The following is a 27,775-nucleotide window of genomic DNA, read 5'->3' on the forward strand; positions in this document are numbered from 1 at the left end:
GCTACGGGGAAATTCCGTTTTTTGCATTAAAGGTGTGCATGTCCGGAATTACCCCACAGACGGGGTAATTCCGGACAGTTAGGCACTGGAAATGTAGGCCTCATCTTGTGGCCATCTTAAAATAATTTTAGAAAATTGCTGTAGCATACTATTAACATATGCGTGAATGTCTTAAATTTGCATTGGGGTCGATTTAAAAGCAACACGTGAGCAATGGTAATCCGAAAACGGAAATTCTGTCCGGAATTACCCCTTGATTCAGACTCAACATAAAGTGATTTGGCTCTTGCTTGAAATGCCAGTAAATATTAACTAAAAAGTTAAATTTAGTTTATCATAATATTGATGCAATTAATTTTGTGATATTGATCATAACTTAAAAAAATTATCAGTTTGTAGTTTCAGGTTGTTTATTGACCTAGAGTTTGAAAATGAGTGGAAACTTACCTCAAGATGGAACTTATGACCGTATCGATGACAGCTCTGCAAGTATGTCATCTCACTAGCCACTTCCATTACACCAGTATAGTTAAACAGTTAATTACTTTTTAGTTTTAAAAAATATATATTAACCCTGATGCCAGCGGCATTTTTGTCCATTTTATAGTAATAGCTTATCGTAGTGTTTCTTTTGTCAAAAACAGAGACTTTAAAAAAGGCAGTGGCTATTTGACCGGCTCCGGTCTTTGAATCTGAACACTATTTGACCGGTCATGACGTCACTGCATAAGCACTTTATTCTTTTTCTCTTTCAAAGCAAAAGACGAGAAGTGCCGAGATAAGTTCTAAATTCAACACGTATTCTTCAACTCAGTCTGTGGCGCGTGCGATACGTCTCCGGCTGCCAATCTAGAGGGGATGAGTTCGATACCATCCGGAAGCATTCTTTTTTTTTTATCTAAATTTTGACCCGAAGCGCATTTTTGTGGTCAATTTTTAATTTGAGTAGCCTACAGTCCAAGTTAGTTAATAGTTCTCATTTGAAAAGACATAAAAAATGGGCTGTAGGCTACTCAAATTAAAAATTGACCACAAAAATGCGCTTCGGGTCAAAATTTTGATAAAAAAAAAAAAGAATGCTTCCGGATGGTATCGAACTCATCCCCTCTAGATTGGCAGCCGGAGATGTATCGCACGCGCCACGGACTGAGTTGAAGAACACGTGTTGAAGTTAGAACTTATATCGGCGCTTCTCGTCTGTTGCTTTGAAAGAGAAAAAGAAAAAAGCGCTTATGTAGTGACGTCATGACCGGTCAAATAGTGTTTCAGATTCAAAGACCGGAGCCGGTCAAATAGCCACTGCCTTTAAAAAACACTAAGTTTTGAATGCTATTGAAATTGCAAATGCTTTACACCAATAAATAATTTTTTTAGTAAAAACATTTTCTTTGAATAGTTTTGGTTTAATTTTCTTTTGCAATTCCTGCAATGAAATGTCTTCGAGCCAGCATTGAAAGGCATGAATTGAATTAAAAAGGCAATCTAATTAGGCCACCCCACCTACCTATGTTAAATTTCACTCCTATCTGTGTCAAACATACTGACAAAATGAAAGCATTTCAAAGCTGGTGTACAAGTCTCCAGTGGAGTCTCTCCACTGTGGTCTTAAATGCTATAATGTGAATATATCGCTCACCTAGAACCGAACTATGTTATGTCCAATTTTTGCAAAAATCACTTTTTCAACTTTTCTTGGGTTTTGGACATAGCTCTATCTGATGGCATGCTCAGATTTCTCTTATGTCAATTATTTTAGCTTTTAGCCTATGTTAAGTCCAGCAGAAATTTCAAAATTTTCAAACAGAACTGTGCTATGTCCTTCCCTGGACTTAACATAATGTCAACCTATTAACTGTGTCTGGACATAACATAGTATGTTGGACTTAAACTAGTTGCTACTTTTGACTGATTGAAAATGCTGGACATAATACATGTTGTGAAAAGGTGATCTTCTGGTTGATGTATTGATGATAAATTCTCAGCTTATTTTTGACATTGTGTCGCTCAGGGATGACACAGGCTGTGTAAGGCTGGTTGCTATGGGTCATTTAAAACCAATCCTATCATAGTGACAATCACTGATTTTAGCCAAGTTGTTGACTTCAAAAAATTTGTGAATGATTCACCACAATACTCACATATCATTCGAGGCTCAACTTTTGATTCTGGGGTCCACGTCTTTTAGGCGCAGACAGTTAAGCGCCGGTCAAATAGGTGCGCACACTGTGGCATCAGGATATTTAGGTGCACAGCACTGTGGCGTCCACTCATTTAGGTGCTATTCCTAGTAAAGTCTGCAGATTGTATCAGCTCAGGTTTGGAAAAACCTAGTCGGAGTTTTGACGAAAAACTAAGTTATTCTTCACTCAAGCCTACCACCCGCTTGAATATAGCCTACGGTATATTTTTTACTAAAGCATTGCCAGATACAGCAGCTTCACTCACTGAAGCCATGACTAACCACAAATAAATGCACGCGCATTAACGAAACAACATATTTTTTTTTCAATATAACATTTTGTGTGAAAAGCATTGCCCTACCTGCCAAGCTGATACAATCTGCAGACTTTTCTAAGAATAGCATGTAAATGAACGGGTGCCACAGTGCTCCGCACCTAAATATCCTGATGCCAGTGTTGTCGCCTATTTGACCAACGGTCCAACGCCTAACTGTCTGCGCCTAAAAGACTTGCTCACTGATTCTGACGGTGAAAAAATACTGTGGACCAAGATTATGCAATTAAAGTTTTGCTAGGTAAATCCAGTCAAGCTATACTTCAAGTACAAATATTCAGAGTCGTCTTTCAGTGAGATAGACTTCATAAAATCAAGTCGACAGAGCAGCAGACGACTTGCAACTGAATTTTCATTGCCGTTGTGGAACTACCCAAATGTTGCAAATCACAGCTGGCAGTAAAAAAGGACAAAAAAGCCGATTTGATAAAATTATGCAAAAAAACCTCATTCCTCCACACCACCACCACTTTTATGCAGACATTCCAGAAGTAGCTGAACAGTGAACACCAATGCTAGTTTTGCTTTTGTTTCAGCTGGACTCATCTTGACTACAGTACTCAAAAGAACTGTTGAAAATTCTGAGACACTAAGTATCAATTTTGCTGATATTTAGGTTGCAGAGTTCTTATCTTTCCTTATAATAATAATAATTTATTTGCATCAGACAAAGCTGTCCATATCCAAAACAAAACAACAAAATAATACACAAACTGCAAATGCACAAATAACGAACAACAATAATTATAATTTCATATTAATTATAATTTCATTATGTTGTTTGTTCGTTCTGTAGATACTGTTAGAAATTAGCATAGAGATTTTATTTAACCATTCCTTGAATTCTAGTTTCATGAATGCATCACTGGTTTGTGACAATGATTAAGGTTGTCAGATCAACTAATTTAGTAAACACAGTATTGTTTAATAACTTACAGTGTTATGATTGGGATGTTTTTTAATGTCCAGATGTTAATTTAGTTGAGCTGTTGGAAATTATTTCAAAGTCTGATGAAAGTTGGTGATTAGGCAGCTAAATTTGATATTCAGAAATCTCAGTTATGGTTTTATCTAACAAACGTGATTGCGGCCTTGAGCAATAAATCTTTCAGCTATTTACTAGCTAGGTTTTTTGTGGAGGCCATGTACCAAAGTCCAAATAAGACCTGGCACATTTTATAGCACTATTGCAGAAGATGTGTAAGAGTATGGCAAAGAAACAATTGAACATAATATCACACAAGTGAAAAGATTGTGTAGTACCAAAACAGGAAATCATGGTTCTACACTGTAAAAAAGTTTACAACTGCTACCTGGATGCTTCCATCTCAATTTATAGCTCCATCTAAAATTGTTTCAATGTAAAAACAGTGGTTACAATACTTCATTCGATTTTATAAATATGCTATGTCCGTTATTTTATGAAATTACCAGTTAGAATTTTCAAAACCAAACAATGTTAAGTCCGTCCGATACTTAAAAAAACACTATATTGCTCACCCTAGTGGTTAAAAAGTATCATAAATGATGCCCAACAACCAGCAAGATATTACTAGTCACACTGGTATAAAATATTGCATATATATCGGGAGATAATTTACAAAAACCCAATTCAAAATCTATTTTTCTGTTTTTCTCAAAACTTGAAAAACGGACATAACATAGTTCGGTTCTAGGTGAGCGATATAGCCTATATGTCAAAGATTGGAATCAACCAAGAATCCAAGATACATAGGATGAAGTGTGTGAACACTGAACAGCATTCAACCAATCAAAAGCTGTTTATGAATACACTCCCTTTACTTCACTATTTTCTAACTCTAATTTTTAGTGTTAGGTGAGGGTTTTGGTTAGAGTTAGAAAATAGTAGCCTAAAGCAGAGTTAAGTAGTCAAGACACAAAACAGCTGTTTCACTCTATATTTTTGGTCGATTCCAATCTATGATGTCATTGTATTTTTGTCCAAGGCGGAGACTTGTACACCAGTTCCAGCATTATATGTTACACAATTGTTGGTAGGCTTCTAAAAACCAGCCCAATGGTATTTAACATAATTAGAACAGTTGACCGTATACATACAGTCATCATATTCTACAACAAATCTATTATTTTATAAGTAACTAAAGGGTTGCCTGCAGAATGAGTGCAGATTTATGTAACAACCATTCAAGCATGAAAACTAAACGTTGGCACCACTGCTTGCAGGGATGACTGCTTGTTGGTAACAAAAATTCTAGAATAGATACTAAATATATATATACACCTTCAGCTATGACTAATTGCTGTGTGTGTGTATTGCTATGTGGTATCTGTAGATATGTAATTATCTTTTTGATTTTATTTCTTGTATTGTAACAGAACTAGTTGGTGAACTTCAACTAAAGAATTATGTAAAGTTTACTGGAGACTATGCACAACAATTGTCTGACATTGAAGATGCCTTAGGATGTGATGAAGCAAAGTTATGGGATAAAAGATTGAATTCAATCACAATACAAGTAACGAAATAATAGATTTGGTACTTCGTAGCTATTTGCTCATTTTGTGCTTTTTATTTTTTATGAAGCCTGAAAGGTTCTTGGCTGCCTATCCATATTCACACAATAAAGGCTTGACATACAGTGCATCATGCAATGTATTTGACTGTGCATCTATACAGCTGCTCTGACGTAGTCTGCGTTGTAAAGCACTGAGATCAATGCATATCTGTGATAGATACAAAGCTATATGAAAATGCACATTATTGTAATTAATGTTTAGTTTGAAAACAGAATTAATCTTTTTGTGTATTGTGTGGCATGTCATTTTGAGACTGCCATATGAATCGCTATTTCGTGTAAAGTCATTGCACAAGCTTACATGCATAAATCAGATTGTTTGTTCACTTGGCAATGTTTCTGTCAAGAGAGATTAAAGTTGTCATCAAGTAGGTGGAAAATTAGTTTTGATATCCAAGCTTATTTTGAGCAATTCCATTGAAAAAGTTTCATTGAAGGTATCGTGAATGATGGAATGTACTTTTCAATTGAGATTTGTGCTTGCAGACTGCTCCTGTGGAAAAGGTGTCTCTACCTGATTTGATTCGAACAGACAATCGAATTTTGAATAAGGTTTTGATTGCTTTATCTGCATTATGTTCTGAAATTGTTAAACTGGAAAAAGAGGCTAAAGTGGACTTTTATTGTCCTTTAATGTTTTATGGAGAAGGAGGTAAAAGTCTGTATATATATGACACAATGTGCTTTTTTATTTTTAGCCACATGTGTGAAGGTTCGATTAAAGTATGTAAACTTCAACCTCACGGTTCAACATTACTTTAAATCATGCCTGATGATAATATTGCTTTAACTTTGCAGACCAGAATATGTTGTGCCAAAGAATTTGGATTAGTGATAATTTGTATTTTAATTTTATTTTAGTACATCAAATACCATAAACAATAACTTTGCCAAAGTGAAATAGTACAAGGATGCTGTTTTTAGTTGGAACTGAGGATGGTGAGCAAAAGTTGGATGGAAGTAGACAGCTACAAATGGGCCGAATGCTTCCCTTGCTCCAGAAGCTATCTTGCTTTATTCAGCGTTGCAGGGAAGTTTTCAAGAATGTGATACAACAACTGGCTGCCCTCCATAACAAGTAAGTGGCATAGCGTTCCATCTTTAATCATAAATTGATATTTTTAGTTCTAGCCAGGGATATCTAAACAAGGGGATATGAAGGCTTGCAGCGATTGCCTTATTCTGACGACACTGGAAGAGTGATAGTTGGTTCTGCGTTAAACATGTTGATCTTTTTTAAATTGCGAAAGTTTGTAGTGCTGCTAGTAAAGTCAGCTGCAGAAGACAGTTAGCAAATGTTATGTAGAGCATATTTTAAAGAATGTGTATACTTGTTTGAAAACACAGTTGAAAGGTCATCAGTAAGCTGTTTTTCTTAACAAAGCCTTTGCAGTAGGCTAGGCGTAAAGCAAATATAAGGTTAGTTGAATGCAAGTTATCATAACAAGGTTTATTAAATTACTATTGGTGCCAATTACCATTTTACGATAAACATAGATTTATTACTTACATATTCTTTTCAGAACAATGCCGAAGGTGATTGACAGCACGTATGTCCATTTCACTCCCGTATTTGAACATATTTGTATTTTACTGAGAGTGGTGGTCACTTTGGATGAAATTGTTGCAAGCAATTCGTTTCTGCATGATGATTGGGCTGCTTATAAACTGTAAGTCGTGGTATTCCTTGTTTGAATGGCACTTGCAAGTGTTTTTATCTGTTTCACAGAAGAATGCAACGCATAAAATGCAACTTTTTCTATCACAACTGTCTTTCATGATAATTAAGTATTTTACTTCATTTTCTTTGTCATAATCGACATGACGTTAAGACTTTGCATCGCATTCGCATTATGTTAGAAATTGCTACGAAAGTAATGAAACTGATTGCTTATGAGAAGATTTTAATGTATTATCCCACTTATTCGTCAACTATATATTATAATTAGTTTACTCTCATTTTAATAATTTTTTTTATTTTTAGAATGATGAAATCAGTGCACCATAGCCCAGAGAACTTTGGAGTTGCTCCAGACAAGTTGAAATCATTGGAAAAGCTTTTAAACCATCTGGAAAAGCAACTGATCAATAGCAGAATGTTGTATGTAAGTATTAAAAAATGTTGTTTTACCAGCTCTACTGTTTTGATCTGACTTAACCTGACTGCGCTAAAAATAGATGTTGCAAACGGCCTCCCTAGTATGAACATCTCACAAACGCTGCATAATAAGAGCAAACAAACAAATGAAGGTCACAGACAAAATTTTGATACTTGAGGTGCACACTGCACAGGGGATGTGCTGCGGACAGCTGTTCCTTTTACTTGGGATATAACACACCGTGAATAAACTGAATTTGCTATTGATGATTACACAATTTAAATGATTTTGTCTTTAGAGTTGTTTTGACCAAGATTTTGATGACGCTGGTATTCCTGTGTCGAAAAATACTTTCTTTGCGGAGGAGTTTAGCTACAATATGAAGAACCTCTTCTCCACAATAGAGCCAAAAATCGGTACTTTATGCCTTACTTTCTGCAGTGATTCATATAGTATTTTTAGTCAAATTGGGTAAAAAAGGTGTGACCACAAATGATTTTTGTTTTGTTATAAACCAAATGTCTTTAAATTGCATCGTTCCAGCTACCAAATTCCGCTGTTTTTTACATTGATTCTACGTTTTTAGATGTTATTAGTTATTTAAGATATTGAATCCACAGTTGTTTGAATTTATTTTATAAGTTGCAAATCTTTCTGGACCAAATTTTTTAACTTCTAGGCGAGTCATCAGAGGCCAATCAGCGTCTGGAGTACGTCGGTTTGTGTGCGCTGTTTGCGCTACATTACAACATCTTCCACTCGCTAGATAGAAAACTTTTTAGACAATTGTGGGATGTTCAAAAGAAGGTGACAATGTCAATATGGCTTTAAAAGGAATATGTTTTTATTAGATATATTTCATTATGATGGTATATTATTTCGACTTTGTGTCGTGCATTTACTTTGAATGCAGAACTTCACTTCTGGAGTACAGAACACTGCATTCTTTGGATCCGTAATTGAACTTCTCTCTAGCACCGCCTTGACTGGGCGTGTAGTTGTTCTCTAATACTTTAAATTGCCTACGCCATTGTTATTTAATGTGTTTGATATTATTTCAAACCTAGATTTCGTGCAAGATTCGTCTATTTCTTACCAGTAAATGTGTATTCAGCTTCCATGCATTTGCTTGACTGGTCACGTGACCCTGTTTCCTGACGAATTTCTTGCCAAAAAGATGCCATCAACCAGCAAAGCGGTAGACAGCAGAATGAAGGAACAAGCTGCCCAATCTCGTGGTGTGTGGCTTTCGAGCAAAGCTCAAGTTGTGCCAAGGTACAAACAGTCGATAATATCAAAAAGAACTAGCAATATTTGCGCGCCTTTCGCCATGTGTGTTGCCAGATAAGGAATTCTATTCCAATTTGAAAAACTTCAAAGCCGTTGAAGTCATTTCAAAAATTTTTGGAGGTCTAGCCAGAGAACAAACCTACTTTTTTATGGTTGAAAATTTTTCCAGAGTTTCCATAGTAACAGTCTTTTCCATCATCAAAAGTACACTTGGAGAATGAGCCCCATTGAGTTGAACGACCTCAGTCGCCTTCTGCATTGCTCTGCTCTTTGACCGACACCATCTGCTCACCAGAGCTCCGCCGAAGCATCTTCGCAGGGTGAAACAGGCTGCACAGATGGGAAATGACTGCAACAGTCAAGGCACTCGCTGCCCAGTGTCCGGGGACTTTCCCTCCAGTTGCAGGATCATGTCTAGAGATGTAAATGCAAAAAAAACGAACCGTTTTTTTTTTAAAAAAACGTGTTTTTTTTCAAAAAAAACACTCGTTTTTTGGTTTTTTTTGTTTTTTTTCATATTTTTCTGAAAAAGTTGCAATTTTTTTGCAATTTACAGCTTAGTTTCATTATAGTGCTCTTGAAAAACATTAAATTACTAAAAATAGTTTTATTGGTGTGCTGAAATTCCTAAGTGTTTGTGTTTGGCAGCATATGTTCTTGCATAGTCCTATGAGGGCCTATGTTGTTTCGCTTTCTTCTTCATTCTCTGGCATGTTTGTGGCAGTAGACCTGACAAACATTGAATTAATGAAATTTGATACATGACATAATGTAGATGAGTTAATTTCTTTTTCCTTTTATGGAAGTTAGCCTATGATGTTAGTATACTGTGGTACTGGTTATTCTTGTACACACTCAATGGGTTGACGAAATTTTGACAAAACAAGGTGGCAGTATTCAGTACACACATTTACCTTGTTTGTGGACGTGGTAATTTACTAATGCAAGCTATTGCCAATAGCTTGTTTAAACATTTTTTGTAACTGATAGCTTGCCAACGATGTATATGCTTTATAAATGTTGAAACAGAAGTATTCTTTTCGTGTGTTGTAAGATCTTGGATTGGACACTTCGTCATTGATGCTTCTTGCAGATTATTTGGGACATATAATGCAAGAGACCTTATCACTGATATTTTTAGCTGTCAAAAGTTAGTGCATTTGTCAGAAAAGGTTTAGGTTAATGTTCCTTTCAAATGCCCACCACCCATGTTGACTATTGCTAGTAACTACCATTCTACCAACCTTGAATGAAGAAATTTTTCCTTTAAAGTGGAGTTTTTCAGCACTGCTCAGTGTTCACATAGTGAATAAATGCTTTATAATGCTTTTCCTGACAAGAATAAAGTTTTACCCATATTCCCACAATGCAGGATAAAGATACAAAACAAACATCAAAGATGAAAACTTATTTCATTTGAGAACTAGGCCTACTGTTTTTTGAGATAAAAAGAAATTGACCTCTTGTCGTTACGCACCAATAAAACCATGATGCAAACTTTAATTTAAAATTTTTATTGGGCAGAGGAAAGATTGACGAAAAGTTAGGCAAAAACAAAAAAAGTGCTAAAGTCTCAAAGTTCTGCAAACTAGTTCAAATTGGATGGATTAAGTGCAACCAATAACCATACTTCTTTTAAACATGTCTATGACAGCACAATGGTGTGATTAAGGGAAAACAAACATGACTATGACGTCACAAAGGATTATTGAATCTCTTCAGGGAAAATAAAAAAACATCAAAACGTTTCCATCTTTCACTACATTTAAATGTGATTTGGGCTAAAAGTTGAGACTTTAGCACTACACTGCTTTTGCCAAACTTGTCATCAATCTTTCTTCTACCCAATTATTTTTTTTTTTAATTTACGCACCATGGTTTTATTGGTGCGTAACGACAAGAGGTTAATTTCTTTTTAGCTCAAAAAGTAGTAGCCAAAATTTGTTTTAATATTTATAAACAGATAGCCCACCCCATAAAACATGGGGGTAGAGCTAAAACTTATGTAAATATGTTGAGCGGTTCTTGAGATATGGCCGTTTTTCTATTGCTCCTTATCTATAAAGCCACTTAGTGGCTAAGGTTATTTCACTTATAACTCGAGAACCGCTTGTGTGATTTTCATCACGTTTGCACCAAATGCACATCAACTGGAACAATCTCTTGACGTTGTACTGGTAATGGTGTGGTGTGCTGGTGAAAAGTGCCTTTGTGAAGTAGAGAAACAGGACCCTGACCACCTGGTCCTAACGTAACATGCCCATTAACCAAAATCCCAGGTGGCTTCGAAACTGTACACGAGTGTGGTACTGCATTTAACAACTGGCTGAACCAAATTACAGACAATACTTGAGATGTGCCAACCATAGGACACTGTGTTACTATTTGAGACGATGAGAAACCTTTATGGCTCGTGTGTTGAGACTTGAGAGACATATTGTCTCATTTGAAAGATGTTATACGAGTTATGAGACTATTTTTTTGTTGAAAGAGACGCTATTGCAATGAGTTTACCCTAATTGCTGCATATTGTGACATTTAATAAAAAAATAGGTAAAACAAACAAAAAAAACGATAAAAAACAAAAAAAAAACGAGCTCGTTTTTTTTAAAAACAAAAAAAAACGTTTTTTTACATCTCTAATCATGTCCCAGCAACTAGAACAGCAGAACTTCCAAGTGTACCAAACGTTGCTGTTTCTTTCTTGAAAAAAAAACAATACCGAAAATATATTTTTCATTTGTGGTGCTAAAACAGTATTTTTTTAAAAATGACCTAGCAGTTAGTTTGTTTTATATTTTTCGTGGTTACCGAACATCCTCAATCAATATTGTGTATAACTTTGGTAATTCAAGTAATTTATTTATGGTTATTAATATTTTCTTTAGTTATAGTTTATTGTTGAATTCTGGTCTTCAGTCAAACCCACAGCTCTACCTAAAAAACTTCTAATTTCCTCAGTTGTATGTTTTTTGCTCATCTTGGCTGCCACCCGGCGGTTGAATATTTAATTAAATAGAAGATAAGATGTCAAAGATGAGGAAGTCAATCTTCTTGTGCACCTTGAACCACGTCATTAATCGCCTTACCAAGAGCATAACCGCTTTCTCCCAATACTTTTCGAACCTTTCGAGTAGCCTATTCCTGCAGGACTTCCACCACTTGGCGTTGGCAACTGACGACCGACGATTTGTTTTGTTTGAATGATGTCATTCAACGCAATTACTTTGTCGTCCATTCTTTGTTCATGATATTGTGTGTACGTTTGCACATTAGGGTGGTCCTTAAAATTTTTTTTTTTTGAAAATTGAACGGGCTACCCCTGATTATTTTTACATATGATGAAAAAACACCTACAAAAAAATTTCATCCGAATCGGAAAAAATTTAGAACGTGCTACCGCACATTAAAAATCTGGAAAATTCAAGAAATTTTGCAATTTTCATGATTTTTTTAGAAAATATTTTAATGCCGCTAATGGATAACAAATGCTCAAACACAACTTTATATGACAGATGAAAGGTCTTAAACACTATTTAAACCTATTTTGAGATCACTGGGTAATGATATAAGCTTGCTGGCGGACTTTAAAAATCGTGGAAAATTCAAGGAATTTGGCGATTTTTATGAATTTTTTTTAATGGCACAAGCTAACAGCAATAGGCTCAAATGCAAATTTATGTGATATAAATTTTATTATTTCTCCAGGAAAAGGTGTAGCCTACTTTAAGCATTAGCATTGTATTGAATTCTTCAAATTTATGACTTCAAAGACAGTTGGTCGTCATCAAGATGAGATATGGCTCGTAGGCAACTACAAACGTTGTCTCACTGGAGCGAAGCTGCCATCAAAAAGAGCAGTTCTGCTAGTTTATTTCTACTTGCATTGTGTTGAAAAAAAAGGAAGGTTAGAGAGAGTTCCTCTGCACCATCTGACATGGTATTAGATTTCTGGAAAAGAGCGAAAATTCCTTGCAAATTGAAAAAAAAAATTGATTGTTACTATTGAAAAACTTGTGAACAACTGGCAGAAACTGAAGAAAAATAAAGAAAACAAAGCAAAACGTTCAAATACTGCAAAAAACAAGGAAACTAAATTTTCTGAAAACTTAGACAGATTGTTTGATATAGCACATCCAAATGCCTTGGAACTAATGCAAATTCAAGAAGACTGTGAGTTTTTAATTACTCAAAGAGAGAAAGGGCGAAGAGATACCATGGCTGAAAAAGATATGACTTTGGCCCGTAAAGAAGATCGAGTAAGCGCAGAGACGCAGAATCAAATAGGACATTTAGAGAATCAGAGACGAGCGGGTGAGGCTTATCAGTGAGTATCATCACGGCTTCTAGTGAATATGTACCTGAAAATGATACAACTTTTACTCCTAATTCACTGAAATTGGATCATCTGTCCTCACCAAAACAAAAGAGAGGACGAATGTCTCCTGTAACCCCGACAATGGCTGCTACTTTAGATTGCACAAAAGTGTGTGATCTCTCTGCTACATATTTCCTTGCTGAAACAGCAAAGAGCCTTGGATATGAAATAGACAACTTCACCATCAACAAGTCTTCAATACGGCAAGACAGAATACAATGGAGGGAGAGTATGAAAAGTTTTCTCCTTATGTGCCATTGACAATCCATTGGGATGGAAAACTTCTGTGCAATATCACAGGTAAAAACACTGTGGACAGACTGCCAATTGTTGTAACGGGATTAAATACTGAACGAATGCTGGCAGTCTGTCCACAGTGTCTTTACCTGTGATATTGCACAGAAGTTTTCCATCCCAATGGATTGTCAATGGCACATGAGGAGAAAACTTTTTTTTGATGCTACTTGCCATACTCTCCCTCCATTGTATTCTGTCTCGCCGTATTGAAGACTCGTTGATGGTGAAGTTGTCTATTTCATATCCAAGGCTCTTTGCTGTTTCAGCAAAGACATATGTAGCAGAGCGGTCACTCACTTTTGTGCGATCTAAAGTAGCAACCATTGTCGGGGTTACAAAAGACATTCGTGCTCTTTTTTGTTTAGGTGAGGACAGATGATCCAATTTCAGTGAATTAGGAGTAAAAGTTGTATCATTTTCAGGTACATATTCACTAGAAGCCGTGATGATACTCACTGATAAGCCTCACCCGCTCGTCTCTGATTCTCTAAATGTCCTATTTGATTCTGCGTCTCTGCGCTTACTCGATCTTCTTTACGGGCCAAAGTCATATCTTTTTCAGCCATGGTATCTCTTCGCCCTTTCTCTCTTTGAGTAATTAAAAACTCACAGTCTTCTTGAATTTGCATTAGTTCCAAGGCATTTGGATGTGCTATATCAAACAATCTGTCTAAGTCTTCAGAAAATTTAGTTTTCTTGTTTTTTGCAGTATTTGAACGTTTTGCTTTGTTTTCTTTATTTTTCTTCAGTTTCTGCCAGTTGTTCACAAGTTTTTCAATAGTAACAATCAATTTTTTTTTTCAATTTGCAAGGAATTTTCGCTCTTTTCCAGAAATCTAATACCATGTCAGATGGTGCAGAGGAACTCTCTCTAACCTTCTTTTTTTGATAGCAGCTTCACTCCAGTGAGACAACGTTTGTAGTTGCCTACAAGCCATATCTCATCTTGATGACGACCAACTGTCTTTGAAGTCATAAATTTGAAGAATTCAATACAATGCTAATGCTTAAAGTACACCTTTTCCTGGAGAAATAATAAAATTTATATCACATAAATTTGCATTTGAACCTATTGCTGTTAGCTTGTGCCATTAAAAAAACTTCTAAAAATTCATAAAAATCGCCAAATTCCTTGAATTTTCCACGATTTTCAAAGTCCGCCAGCAAGCTCATATCATTACCCAGTGATCCCCAAATAGGTTTAAATAGTGTTTAAGACCTTTCATCTGTCATATAAAGTTGTGTTTGAGCATTTATTATCCATTAGCGGCATTAAAATATTTTCTAAAAAAATCAAGAAAATTGCAAAATTTCTTGAATTTTCCAGATTTTTAATGTGCGGTAGCACGTTCTAAATTTTTTCCGATTCGGATGAAATTTTTTTGTAGGTGTTTTTTCATCATATGTAACAATAATCAGGGGTAGCCCATTCAATTTTCAAAAAAAAAATTTTTAAGGACCACCCTATTGCACATGATGTATTTATTTTTGTTCGACGACAAATCAATAAGTAATTAAGTACATTTATTCACTAATTGTTATCGTATATGATCGTTGGAGTTCAGACACTAGATACGGTCATACACCCTTCAAAGTAGCCTTGCTTAATTTGGGTTTTGCACTTTTGCGTTTGATGGGCTTCTCCATACTTTGATAGAGAGTGCCAGAGCTATTATGGAGCTGTCAACAATTGGCTTGTGAAGATGGTTTCTTGTCCAAAACGAGACCAATCTTTGGAGCACTTAGCAGAAAAGGCCAAAACATTTAGAGAAGTATGGAACTGTGTGTTGTTTATGTTGTCAATATATCCAGTATACCTCGCGTGTTTACATTGATGATATATTACATACCAACAATGTCCCATGGGTGCAATACCAGTACCATACAAGAAGCGGCTGTTTAACGTTTGGAGTTAGTAGTTAAGCACAGGGCTGTGGGGTCAAGCGAAAAATATACCGCTCTGACTGCTCGATTTATAATTGGCTGACTACAGACACCAAAATCCCTCCGACTCCACAGCCCTGGTTAAGCAACAGCACGCTTATAGAACAGCACCAGTTTCCATTCAGCAGAACTTAGACCAACAGCATTGATTGGCAACAACTTCCGAAAACGTTAAACTGTCTGTTTAAACATGATCATGTCTCAGTGGTTTAAAACCTTGACTTGGATAAAGAACTGCTTTTTTCTAGTTTGAACTGGTTTTTCTTCAATCGTCTGATTCTTGTTTTGATTTCAGGGGATTTCCCTCGCACACGGTCTACGTCATACGATTGAAACGGTTATGAATTTGCACGCCAATACCAACAAGCCCATGACCACCAACGAAGTGCTTTCGCTCTTCCGCATGATGGCGCTAGCGAAGTCCGTAGTGGAATGTTTTTACCGTCATTCAGTGTCCGTTGCTGAGAGTAGCCTGCACATCATTCAGCACATACAATATCAAATACTAAACATTCTACAAGGGGCAAAGGTGACTGTTGTTTGCTCATGTAATATAGTTTTTAGTATTATCATCAACTCATCAGGCCACTGCTGGAAGATGGCATCCACATACGTTTCCACACCGTTCTGTTTTTCGTTGTTCTCATTCAGGTGATGCCAATCTTCAATGTCATCCCGCCATCTTTTTACTGCATCGCTTGATGTCCACTCTATGCTTATTTTGGTCTTTAGTATATGTAAGACTAATTTTAAACTAGCATTGTTAACTAGAATTAAAATTGTTTATTACAATTTTAATCATCAACTTAATAATGATGATTAAAATTGTTATCTATTAAAGCTTTAGTTAAATTAAATATTTATAAGTTAAACTGTTAACTAGAATTTTAAACTATGGTAAAACGTCTACGAACCAACAGGTGCGGGACACGTCCAGTTTTTCCTTATAAGATCTTACACCTTTTTTTAACTTTTTACAGAGGAAGGTTGTTACTGACAAGAAATACAGCGAACGTCGGCTTGACATATTATCTGCACTCGTCTTGTGCGAACAATGCGTCAATGGTCCTCCAACTAGCCAGAGATTGATAGTCTCAAAGCTTGCTCTCTCTGTTGCTAACCAGGCGGTAAGGGACCATATTCGTGCCCTATGCCTATTCTCGCCTTAAAGGTTTTTGTACGGTTCTGTTCATCGATTTCTGCGTTTAACTGTATTGAAATTGTCTTGGTTATAGCATGATGGTAGTCTTTGAGCTTGTTGAAAAAAATAACACGCTGTGGTACCTAAAAGTGATACTCAATTAAATTTATTGGTGAAGTCATTAAATTGTTGTTAAAAGGGTTAATTTCGCAAAGCTGTATCCAGCCCAGTCATTATTACATTAATATGTAATATGTAAAGCTGTAAATTTAATGTGAAATTTTATTTTCTAGAAAGTACTCCGCGAAGACGAACTGATAACCATTCTAACCAAGTTGGAGCGGCTGCAAACCATCGGTACCGTCGGCATGTTAGAGGCTTCAATTCTCGCTTCCGACCAATCTTCCTTGTATTGGCATAAAGCGCTGTTTGCCAACTACTTGGACGGCTTGCTACACGACCCTGCAGATGCTTCAAGATTGCATGTAATTTTTTCATTAACTATATGTTTTGTTATTGTCATGTCCAGCATAGTCACATAAGTGGGAGCAGGGGCAACATAAACGCGCTCTGTATTTTCTAACTTTTTTAATCGTGGCCGGATTGTATCTTCGGGATTGGTTCTGGCTCTGTTGTGTTTCTGTACGAAAGAACATATAGACAAATACCAATGAAAAAAATTGAGAGTATCACACTAATTCAATAATATGATACTCTTTTGGGGTAAAGTTAGCTAAACTATTACAAAGTGTCTTATTCTGACGTACCGTCTATCAGAAACGACTGACTTCCGCAAGAGGCTAAATCGCAAGTGTTGCTTCCATCAGTACATTAATCTACAATAAACATACCTTAAAAGATCAAACCTTTCACCCATGTAAAATTGAATGTAAGTTTGAATTATCCATTATATATACGAAAGCATAGAAGTTTTAGCGAACTGTGTTTTACAATTACTTCAGTACATCTTTTCTGCACTGGAAGATTGCGTTGCCCAGTTGAAGCGAGTGAAGCATCTCTCGTCTCCACAACTGCTCGTGAAAAGTTACCAGGATGAAATGCAGACTTGCTTGAAGCAGAATCTGTTGGACAAGATCTGCAAGGGTAACTACCTCTTTGACGCAAGCCTTCATTACGCGATTCGTTAGCCACTACCCAGACAACAAAGTTTCGTATTATGGATTTTGCAGTCTGGGCATACCTGAATGCCGCGATGCTTGGTTGTTTCTTGTAGCTTTTGTTCGTGCGTTGTTCATGCAAGTATAGCAAAATTAAATCTCTAACTTTAATCAAAGCAATGTTACATAGATTCCAACAGTTAATTTGTATTTTTTACTTCCATCATTGCATGTCTAAAGTAAAACAATTATAATAATTGGAACAGTCTGTCAGGACTCAGGATATTGGCAAACTCAGGGTAAGTCTGGCTTACCTCTATTAATTTCATACGGCGCTATTCCATGAACAACAGGGAGGAGGTGGGACTCTTGCGGCTAGTAAGAACAGAATTGTAGTTTTCTAGTATGATGGCATTCAGGTTAAAGTTATTCGGACCGCGTCATATTGTCGTGGACCGCCACCGCCACTTATTTACACAATGTCTTGCGTTTATTTTGAGAATGTTAGAATTCTTGGCTTTAATTTTACCTTTCATTTTATTTAAAAACCGAAAAGACCTTAGCTGTACATCCGGCATAATTAGTCTAATTCTTTATTGCAAGTAAAGCTTGAAATATTGCCTAGTAATCAGGACGACAAAGTAGCCAGGTGTTTAACTGTTTATTTTGTGCAATGAACCAAAAAGTCATCCCTGTTAAGAATTTTTTTTCCGCTAGAACGTATTCTTTTTGCTTTTCAGTGCTCCGTTGTAGACGCTTTTACCTTTATTTTGGTAATACGCGTTTTTGTAATCCGATTACGACATCTTACGAAGAGATGTAACTCATCGTTTGATAACATTTATGTTTTACTTGTAGAAATTGAAATGGATTTGAGGTTATCGGTCCACACACACTTGAAGCTGGATGATCGCAACCCATTTAAGATTGGTATCAAGTCACTCCGACAACTTCTTGCCATTCCTCCGATCCGATTCCTGTCAAACTTCATCGATGTTAGAGGTAGAACGCCGCTTTGCATTGAATGGAGCTTTGTCTCAGATTTCGCTTTGAAACGTCACCTTGTCAATTCAAGGAATGCCAGCCGCAGTTACCTACAATGGAATTGAACAGCAAAGTTTATAAAGATCATAAAACGCATGATTTTAAGCCTTTGATACTTTTTTCAAAAGTGCGAATAGCTGTCGGCAGGTCTATCATCCACTTTCGCTAATCATTACCAAGAACAGGAATAAAAATTAATGCACAATGGAGCTATAACGCTCAGAATAAATAAAGCATTCGAGTTACATTTAACAGTGACGGGCGTCTCATTTTAACCAGGTTATGTAACTCACTACTTGGATCAAACCTTCTACAACCTCACAACGGTCGCATTGCACGATTGGCGGACATATGGACAGATGCGGAATCTTGCTGCTCAGAAATATCAACTGGAAATGCAAGAGGTCTCATTTCACTGCGTTTGCTTTATGTTTTAGCTACTTTTTGTCGTTAGTTCAGTTTTCTAAAAGATTTCAAAACCATTTTTAATACGCCGCCCATGAAGTCTCTTAGCAATGCATCGATGTAAATTTTTGATTTGCCAATTCACACATAAAACATTGGTTTTTATTGTACCGCTGTAACCAACTTCAGGTCCATTTACCCAACCAACAATTGGAACAAGGTCTTGATGTGCTGGAGATCATGAGAAATATTCACGTGTTTGTTTCCAAGTACCTTTACAACCTCAACAACCAGGTAACAAATGTGTACTGAACGCTACTGAGTCTTGAGATGCAAATAGACCTAAGTTTACGATGAATGCAATCAATTTCAACAACTTTCATTTTGCTTGTTTGTAATGCGCGTTGGCTAACGCACTATGCGTACTGCACAAAGTAGTTTTAAAACTTGCAAAATAACGGCAAACGAATGCCTATATTTTTGGTGCAATGTCAACTTCAATGCTCAAACGAAGCACTTTTGAAATGAATTGTGTATCGCAACATTAACTTAACAAACTCTGCTTCATACAATCTCGCTTTTTGTTCGACTGTAACCGGACATTTCACCGAAGTATTTGTTCTTTCTAAATTCACCGAAACGAGGCTTTATCGAAGAAAAAACTACCATAGGGAAGGGAATAGTTTTCTGAAGTATTGTTTAACTTTAAAAATGTATTTAAACTGCAATTTGATTAATGCCTTTGTTCCGACGAACTGGCCTAGGGTCTTGCAAAGCCTTCTGTTTATTTCTTCACATCTCGCTGCACTATGCAAATTCCTCATGCGTGTTGCCACTGATGTGCATCTGCATTTCTTTTAATAGATTTTTGTTGAGAGCTCCAGCAACAACAAGCATTTGAACACCATCAACATCCGCCATATTGCCAACTCCATCCGAACCCATGGCACTGGGATCATGAACACAACTGTAAGTCACTACAGAAGTCTTGTTATCTTCGTGAAGTGGACATATTTTGACCAAGTAAAGCTTTGCAAGTCTGCCTCAGTTTTCTAACGGTCAATTTTTGATATTGGTAATATGAAATTTTGCTGTTCTGCATAACATTTTTCGGATAGTTGATTTTTGGTATTTCTTTTCTGAATCTCTGCTATTCTGTTTAAAAGGTTTATGAAAGTTAGGCAGAATAGCAAGATTCCGAATAAAAATATCAGTTTTATGAAACTTTATTGTTGTTTTTTTTTAACTATCTCATATTTCGTTTGAAGAAGTGTGGCAAGTATTATTGACACTCATCATCCATCATCATTGACATTAATTTTGACTTATATTGGCACGGCACAGGTCAACTTCACGTTTCAATTTCTGAAAAAGAAATTCTACATTTTTTCTCAATTTCTCTTCGACGAACACATCAAGTCTCGCTTGATCAAAGTAAGCTTCTTGTTATTAAAGTAAGATAATAGGACAAAAAAACTGAAATAAAGTAAGAATTGAAAACGAAAATAAATCCAAGAAAAAAAAACTAAGAAAGGAAATCAGCAACTTTTCAAATGTCCATTATTGAATTCTTCTCTTGTATCAGTTCAGCAGGCCATAGCCCTACGAATGGCGGTAGGCATTTCTCTCGACACCAGCATACTGTTTTTACATGAGAAAAATCAAGGGCTATAGTCGAAGGGGCGCCACTCCGCAATCAACTGTGTCACGTATCAATTTTGTTTATAAAACACAATATATTTGTGTTTTAAATTAGTTTATCGTGCACTGGCAGGACATTCGTGACTTCAAAGAGAACAGGGAAGCCCTCAACCAACTCTATCCTTACGAGAAAGCCGATAAGTTCAACCGAGGTATTCGGAAGCTTGGCTTGTCGCAAGATGGTAGCAGCTATCTTGATCAGTTTCGACTGCTTGTGTCTCATATCGGTAAGATCACTGGTGCCGACTTACGGGGTTACGGGGTGGCCACGCCACCCCGTAACCGCTGTGACGGGGTGGCGGCCACCCCGTTTAGGTTACATTACTTACTGCAAACAAATATAATTTGAACGGACGTTTAAATCTTTTTTTGATCATTGGTTTTCGCTTCAAGTCAACGTAAAGCAAGAGGTGAACCAATACAGTATTGCGAAGAAAATGATTGTTTTTGTCACAAGCATGATACTCGCGTAACATCAAGCAAGCTACGTGAAGATTACGCAACACGTGGCTACGAGTTTTTTCCTTGTTGTTGTTGCGATCGTTTTATTTGTTACTTGTCATAAGTCATTGTTACATTTGTTAGGTTTACAATGGGATTTATTAATCAATAAGATAAGATTTTCCCTCCCTCAAAAATCTTTTTTGAAAAATTTTAATCTACAGCATAGAGTCCATATGATTGTCGCAACTGCTTGATCTATTTGCAAGCAATGTAACAATTTCATTAATGCTTCCAAACGTGGTCTGCATTGTGAAAATATACTTATCGTTGCCTTCCACCACCTGCGAGGCGGAGCGATCGTTTAGTGCACTCACGCGCATAAAAACCTACTTGCGATCTACCATGGCGCAACAGCGATTGAACCACGTCCTAATTTTTAATGATTATCAAGCTGAAGCTTCACGGTTACAACTTGACCAGTTGATTACCAGTTGGATTGACAGAGCTGCTGTTCGCAAAAATACTTTTGCCAAATGTTAAGTGTCAGAGCAGCAACGTAACAATAAAATTCACGACATACCTCCTGTGCTTGTTTTAAAGTTGCTTTGTAAATTGTCGAGCTACAAATCAGGTGTGAAAAGACAATTGCATCTACGAAACACGCTTAGTAAAAATCAAACAAGAACATGCAGGTTGAAAGTTTTTAGGTTGCCATATTGTGCTATCCGCCACCCCGTGCAAAAATAAAAGTCGGCGCCTATGGGTAAGATAGTCACTAAGATGTTTTGCTACTTCAAAGCTAAAGCTCTCAGGAGTAACAAACAATTCTTCCAATGAACGATTATTTTATTTTTCAAGTAGTTCTCGACGTTTTTTGTCTTCACAAGCCTTTTTCAAAGAATTGTCAAGCCTTCTGACACTTCAACTCTCAAAATGAACACTGAGCAAAAATTACTCACATGTAACCCACTGTATCTTTTAAACTTATTGGATAATTTTAGCATATTCTTCTAACCGAAAATCAATGCATTCGTTGACCCACGTCAGGTCTGAATTAAGCCAATGATCTATTTCATCTAGGTCTTAATTTACACATGTATCATCTATTCATTCGTATAACACCCGACGTTCAAGTTCCAATTCACTTTATACTAAACTAGCAAATACCCAATTATTTCAAAAAAGTTTAAAATGCATGGGAATCAAGGTATGGGACAGTTTACCTCAAAATATGAAAAAAAAACATGAACAAAGGCTTCAAATATTTCAGTAAAATGTGCAAAATACACTTCTTCAATAATCAAGAGCTATAAAAACGACATCCACTACCTGACTATGTTAATTGTTATTATTGTTTGTAGTATCTGTATTTGTTTTGTTTTTTTCTGTTCTTCCTTCCTTCTTCTTTTTTGTGTCAATTTGCAACAATATTAACAACGCAATACTTTCTTTTGTGTAACTATTTGAATGAGAGAGTGCAGACTCGAAGACCTCCTACGCCTTCAGGGCTACGGTCTTTCGCACTCTCTCATTGGATGCACACTGTCAGTTTTTGTTTTATGTATGTTTCGGCGTTTCGCATCCAAACAAAAATAAAATGACCATCCATCCGTCTAAGATATAGTTAGTTTCAACTTTGAAATCTACTCAGTTTGATATTTAGTTTTTAAATTAAATGAGCTATTGGAAGTGTTGATTTAAAATGTAGCAAGTTTAGGTAAAAACGACTTGACGTTTGTGATTACATTGCAGGCAACGCCATGGGCTACATTCGAATGGTTAGGTCGGGCGGCTTACATTGCTGCAGCAACGCAATCCGGTTTGTACCGGATCTCGACGAAATTGTAAACTTTGAAGAGTTGGCCAAAGAAGAGAATTTGAGTTCTGAAGTGAGTTAGCTAATAAACAAAACATTAAAACCAGAAACTTACGAAAGTGCAGCACTTTCACTACTCATAGACACTTCACTAAAAATCTTCTGCATCATTTATTTCGATGTTCTAAACTTTTGTTTTGTAATTTTTCAAGGTGAATGTGTCGTTTTCCCAATTCGACTCCGTCATCAGCTCTCTGGTGAAGAACTCTGCGGAGGGCTCGGACTATCTGCACATGTTGGTGGACGTCTTTGGCCCTGAGTTTCGCAACCCAAAGAACATGCATTTGCGCAACTTCTACATCATCATTCCAGCTTTGGTGCGAAATCATGCCATTAAAATGCAACTTTATTGTTTCTTGTAATCTTAGCTTGTTAACGTTTACTTCATAAATGTAGATACTAACGATTAACCTGGTTGCGGATTTGCTGTGGTAGTAGCGGTTTGCACTCGCTTTCGGAACACAGTTCGCTTGCCATGTGCTATAACGAACCTGCATCACCAAAACATGTCGTTTGTATCTAGATTTGTGAAGTAAACAACGATTATGCTGCTGAAAGCGAAACTTAATGTATTGTTAACGTTTGCTGATTGTTTCCTGAAGACGCTGAATTTTGTGGAGTACATCATCAGTTGCAAGGAGAAAATGAGCAAGAAGAACAAAGTAGGTGCGTCTTTCACTGACGACGGTTTTGCGATGGGTAAGTGAGTGGATAATTAATTACTACAATTTAACCATTGTTTCTGTTGGGCTTTATTTGATTGTGAAATCCTTATGTCCATGCTTTTATGCTCTATTTTCACCGCTCAATTAAGATTTAAAATTTTCCCTGTTGTAGTATAAAAAAAATGTTGTTTCATGGAAATGTAAGAAATGGTTCGTGGATTAGCAGCACTCAAATAGTGCAGGTTTGGTGTCACATACTTCAATCTTTGAATTAAGCCAACTTGTTATTTATTTTCGCAGGCTTGGCTTATATTCTCAAGCTACTTGATCAATATGCTCAGTTTGATTCGCTGCACTGGTTCCAAAGTGTCCGTAGAAAATATGAAGTTGATATTCGAAGTCAGCAAACCACTAGCTCCGATCCAAAGTCCAAACGAGGCACCAGTGTGGCTGAAGAAGAAAAACTGCAGCAGACGAAAGCACTTGCCTTGAAAAGGATCAACATTTACCAGCGGGTATAATTTACAATCAAAAATGCTTGTCGTGTGTATTACGTGCAATAAGATGCCAGGTACATATCATGCCTGTTCATCCAATATGAAAAAAATTATTTCAGACTCTTAGGTAGAATCCAGGCTTAAGCCTGGCGGTTAAAGATTTGGTTTAACTGGACGGAAAGTCAAGAAAGCTAATCTTCGTGTCCACCTTCAGGCGTGCCCAATGACAGCCGCATGCTCTTGAGCGACATTGAACCGACGCCCTTTAGACGCGTCGCTGTACGTCCGATTGATTTTTTTGATAAAGTATTTTACTTAGCTTGCTTACTCTCAGGCTGACTGCGTCATGCTGACGAGCCTCAACAAGATTGGCCCGATTTTTTTTAAATATTGTGCAGTAGACCGACATATCGTGGACTTTGGTGTCTTTCACCGTGGCTTGTTTTGGTATAGATGGCGTAGTGCCCGCGCCCCGCAATTTTGTACCGTTAGTCCATGCTGAATGTTCAAAGCTATGTGTTTGTTTGTTTCATGTGTTTGTGAAATAATCTTTTAAGGATACAGTATTATCCGGAGGCAAGAAAGATAATATTTATTGTATTTTACTAAACTTGTACATTTCTATCATGTGTAGTTCAATACCATGATATGTGTAATATTGTAATAACTAAGTCATTAAAACTTTTCATTTTAGCAGCCTATTTTATGTTTAAAAAATACCATTCAAAGGTTGTTATTCAGTTAAAATAATTTGTATTTTGTCTTGGCATGAACCACTTAGATTGTTACACTGATACTCACAATTGCTGGTATGGTTTCAGGAGTTTGATCTTCTTTACTACTCCTTGAGTAGCGCTCGTATTTTCTTCCGAGCCGATCAGTCGGCCAAAGAAGAAGCTAACCAAGAAAGCGACGGTGAGAATGCATGAGAGTTTAAACATCATCTTGATCGATTGGTTGTCAACAGCCATTCTTAGCCCAGGTTGCACCCTGGCATGGAACTATTCAATATCACTTTTCATATCTTAGAGTCAATCCTTTCCTATGACTGTTTCAGTGTCATCATAAAGTACGGTACGGTACATTTTAATCAATCTGTTTCGTGTAATTTAACTTTTAAAAGGATATTGTGGCCGTCAGTATAATGTTATATCGTTTTATGGTATAAAAGTTTTCTGTTATTGGTAATAAATTAATCCTCTCATGCATGTGATGCTAAAGAAGGGAGTGGCTGTCGGATTTTTGCAGCTATATTTTTGTCTTTTAAAAAGGTGTTATGAAAAATATATTGTTGTCAAGTTAGAAGTTACCTGCTTCTGTGCCTCGTTATGGTTACGACTAGAACATCACACGCCCAGGGCGAAAGAGAAAATTGAATTGAGTCCTGTCTTTGTCATGAGTTACCATGGGGGTGTGGGGGGGACAGGTTATACCTGGGACTGGTATATAAGCCCCCCCATCCCCCTTGGTAACTCATGACAAAGACAGGACTCAATTCAATTTTCTCTTTCGCCCTGGACGTGTGATGTTCTAGTCTTTCCCCTCGTTATACCAGCCTTACGGTTAAGCTGTTATAAGCAATAAGCATGCATGGTCTGTTTCGTGGCGATACCACACAGGTGACGTGACCTAGGAGCTGAAAATCTTTTTGATAAGAGTAGAATCATTACTATTTGCAATGTACAAGTACAACCACATGTAAAAAAAACAAATTACCAAGAGTTTTGAAATGTGTAATTTCTAACTCTTTTGGTACCACAAATGAAAAAAAAATTTTCCACACTCTATTATTAAGTAGCGGACAGCAATGTTTGGTACACTTGGAAGTTCTGCTGTTCTAGTTGCTGGGACATGATCCTGCAACTGGAGGGAAAGTCCCCGGACACTGGGCAGCGAGTGCTGTGACTGTTGCAGTCATTTCCCATCTGCGCATCCTGTTTCACCCTGCGAAGATGCTTCGGCGGAGCTCTGGTGAGCAGATGGCGTCGGTCAAAGCGCAGCGCAATGCAGAAGGCGACTAAGGTCGTTCAACTCAATGGGGCTCATTCTCCAAGTGTACTTTTATTGAAATATTTTCGTTTTTTATTTCAGGAAAATCCAACGATGATTCTTCTGAAGTTGCTGCTTCTACATAAAGTTTGATAGCGTTTTCTTCAGCTACGATTCTGCGCGATTCAACGAGTCTCACTAATTGCTGATGATTTTCTTATTTGTCAATCTCATTGGTATCATCATCCAAACTCGGTTTTGTCCCCGCTAGTGGGGTGGCCGATTACATAGTTTTGATAAGTGATTGGCCGACATTTTGTTCTACCTTTGCTTTTTTCCTGTGTAATTATTTTTATTATGAGTTAGTGATAGATATGCGCTTGAAGAGAGTCTTAGTTTTGGACGGATCTTTTTCATGTCGCATGCGTGACCAGTAGGCCTACGATTTTATTATTTTTTTAATTATAGACCCCTTGGAGCAGGGTGCTTGTCAGATCTGACATAGGCCTATTGAGTTTTATAGCTTGGCAGGAATGTATTGCTGGCAAGGGCAAAGACAAGCAAGAATGTGATATTTAAACATCCACCTAGTTCTATATTCTTTGCATTTGTATTATCTGTTCGAAAATTCAATTCAATTGATAATAATCATCTTCACTGCTGTGTCTCTACAACCTTTCATTTAGCATAAAAGTAATAGAGTCGCGCTCCATTTGAAATACATTATTGTTGCTGTATTACCATATTGTTGTCGGTTTTTCTGTTTTGACTGTTTTTTTTGTGATTTTCATGTGATGTGCAATTATTATTTTACATTTCTCTATCGACTATGTTCATTGTTCAAGATTTGTCGTGCTTTGCTCATATCGAAAAGCTACACATTGATTAGTCCCAACTAAAATAACTTCAAAACAAATATATATATTCTACAAATTTAATCAGTTATTTGAGACAGATGACAGCGAAGGTGACTTGACATTTTAGGCTTGTTTGGTAAGTTTTTCTTCAGGTGGAAATGAAATTAAGGGCTGTCCATAAAATACATAGCCTACGCAGTTAAGGGATGGGAAGGGTTCAGATTGCGAACTTTCGTGAACTAAATCATTTCACCTAACATCTGACCCCGCGTTCCCATCCTGATTTGAGAACCATGTTTCGCGTCTGGTTGCAAAACCCAGAGCGGTTCAGACACGCACAAAAATCAACAATGTAGTGGGGACTGGGGATGTCCATTCTACTGAAACATTTTTGCTGCCTTGGAGCGAAGATTTGTTTGTTTGTTTGTTTGTTTGTTTGTTTATCTTTATCCTGCATTGCGGGAAAGCGGACTTGAGCGCTATGCATCGGTGTACGCCTTCCGACGTACACCTGACCCACGCTGCAGCCGACGACAATGTCTGTTTCCGGTTGTCTACTCTGCTTATGACTTTAATTTGGAACTACCCATTACTCGAAATCGATCACTGGGTAGAGGCAATTGTCGTAAAGTTTCTTGCCCAGAGAAACAACAGCAGGTGCGGGTGGCTGGAGTCGAACACGCAGGCTCTCGACTGTGAGCCCAACGCGCTAACCACTCGGCCACTGCTGCCGACTAAAAGATGACTAGATTAGGCCTAGTACATGTTTACAATTGCATGCATTCACGAAAGAGTTTTGTGTACAGTTGGCTACTTGAAAAGTGTGGTATTACAACCCAATTTTGTATAAAGCCTTTTAAGCTTTAATTCACTTTAGGCCTATGGGTTCTGAAATGTTTAGAAAATTCCTGGCTGAAGGTACTCTCAGAATTCGCAATTTTACTTATGTTAGGCGTCA

The 27,775-nt window shown here is 37.0% G+C and overlaps 1 protein-coding gene across 1 annotated transcript; it reads left to right on the forward strand.

The window, feature by feature from the left end:
* Window positions 1-391: 391 nt before the first annotated feature.
* Window positions 392-26,847, forward strand: LOC145783007 (WASH complex subunit 4-like). Its single transcript, XM_082594763.1, has 26 exons — window positions 392-489; window positions 4,873-5,012; window positions 5,559-5,724; window positions 5,997-6,150; window positions 6,596-6,742; window positions 7,057-7,177; window positions 7,470-7,587; window positions 7,851-7,978; window positions 8,286-8,446; window positions 14,794-14,908; window positions 15,376-15,609; window positions 16,061-16,207; window positions 16,515-16,706; window positions 17,184-17,325; window positions 18,198-18,341; window positions 18,663-18,787; window positions 18,978-19,082; window positions 19,653-19,757; window positions 20,133-20,222; window positions 20,563-20,716; window positions 22,686-22,822; window positions 22,962-23,126; window positions 23,412-23,508; window positions 23,775-23,989; window positions 24,793-24,886; window positions 26,063-26,847. Exons 1-26 carry the CDS (start codon window positions 432-434, stop codon window positions 26,104-26,106), a joined length of 3,498 nt encoding a protein of 1,165 aa, XP_082450889.1. The 5' UTR covers window positions 392-431; the 3' UTR covers window positions 26,107-26,847.
* The last annotated feature ends 928 nt before the right edge of the window (window positions 26,848-27,775 follow it).

Source organism: Aplidium turbinatum, chromosome 14, assembly GCF_918807975.1.
Source record: "Aplidium turbinatum chromosome 14, kaAplTurb1.1, whole genome shotgun sequence".
NCBI lineage: Eukaryota > Metazoa > Chordata > Ascidiacea > Aplousobranchia > Polyclinidae > Aplidium > Aplidium turbinatum.

What these genes read in the sequence shown, in the direction of transcription:
- LOC145783007 (XM_082594763.1), top strand. Translation starts at nt 432, where the DNA reads ATGAGTGGAAACTTACCTCAAGATGGAACTTATGACCGTATCGATGAC. An exon ending in AATGTTTTATGGAGAAGGAG is followed by an intron (nt 5,725 to 5,996) that starts GTAAAAGTCTGT and finishes TGCTGTTTTTAG; the next exon opens with TTGGAACTGAGGATGGTGAG. An exon ending in AAAGCTCAAGTTGTGCCAAG is followed by an intron (nt 8,447 to 14,793) that starts GTACAAACAGTC and finishes ATACTTTGATAG; the next exon opens with AGAGTGCCAGAGCTATTATG.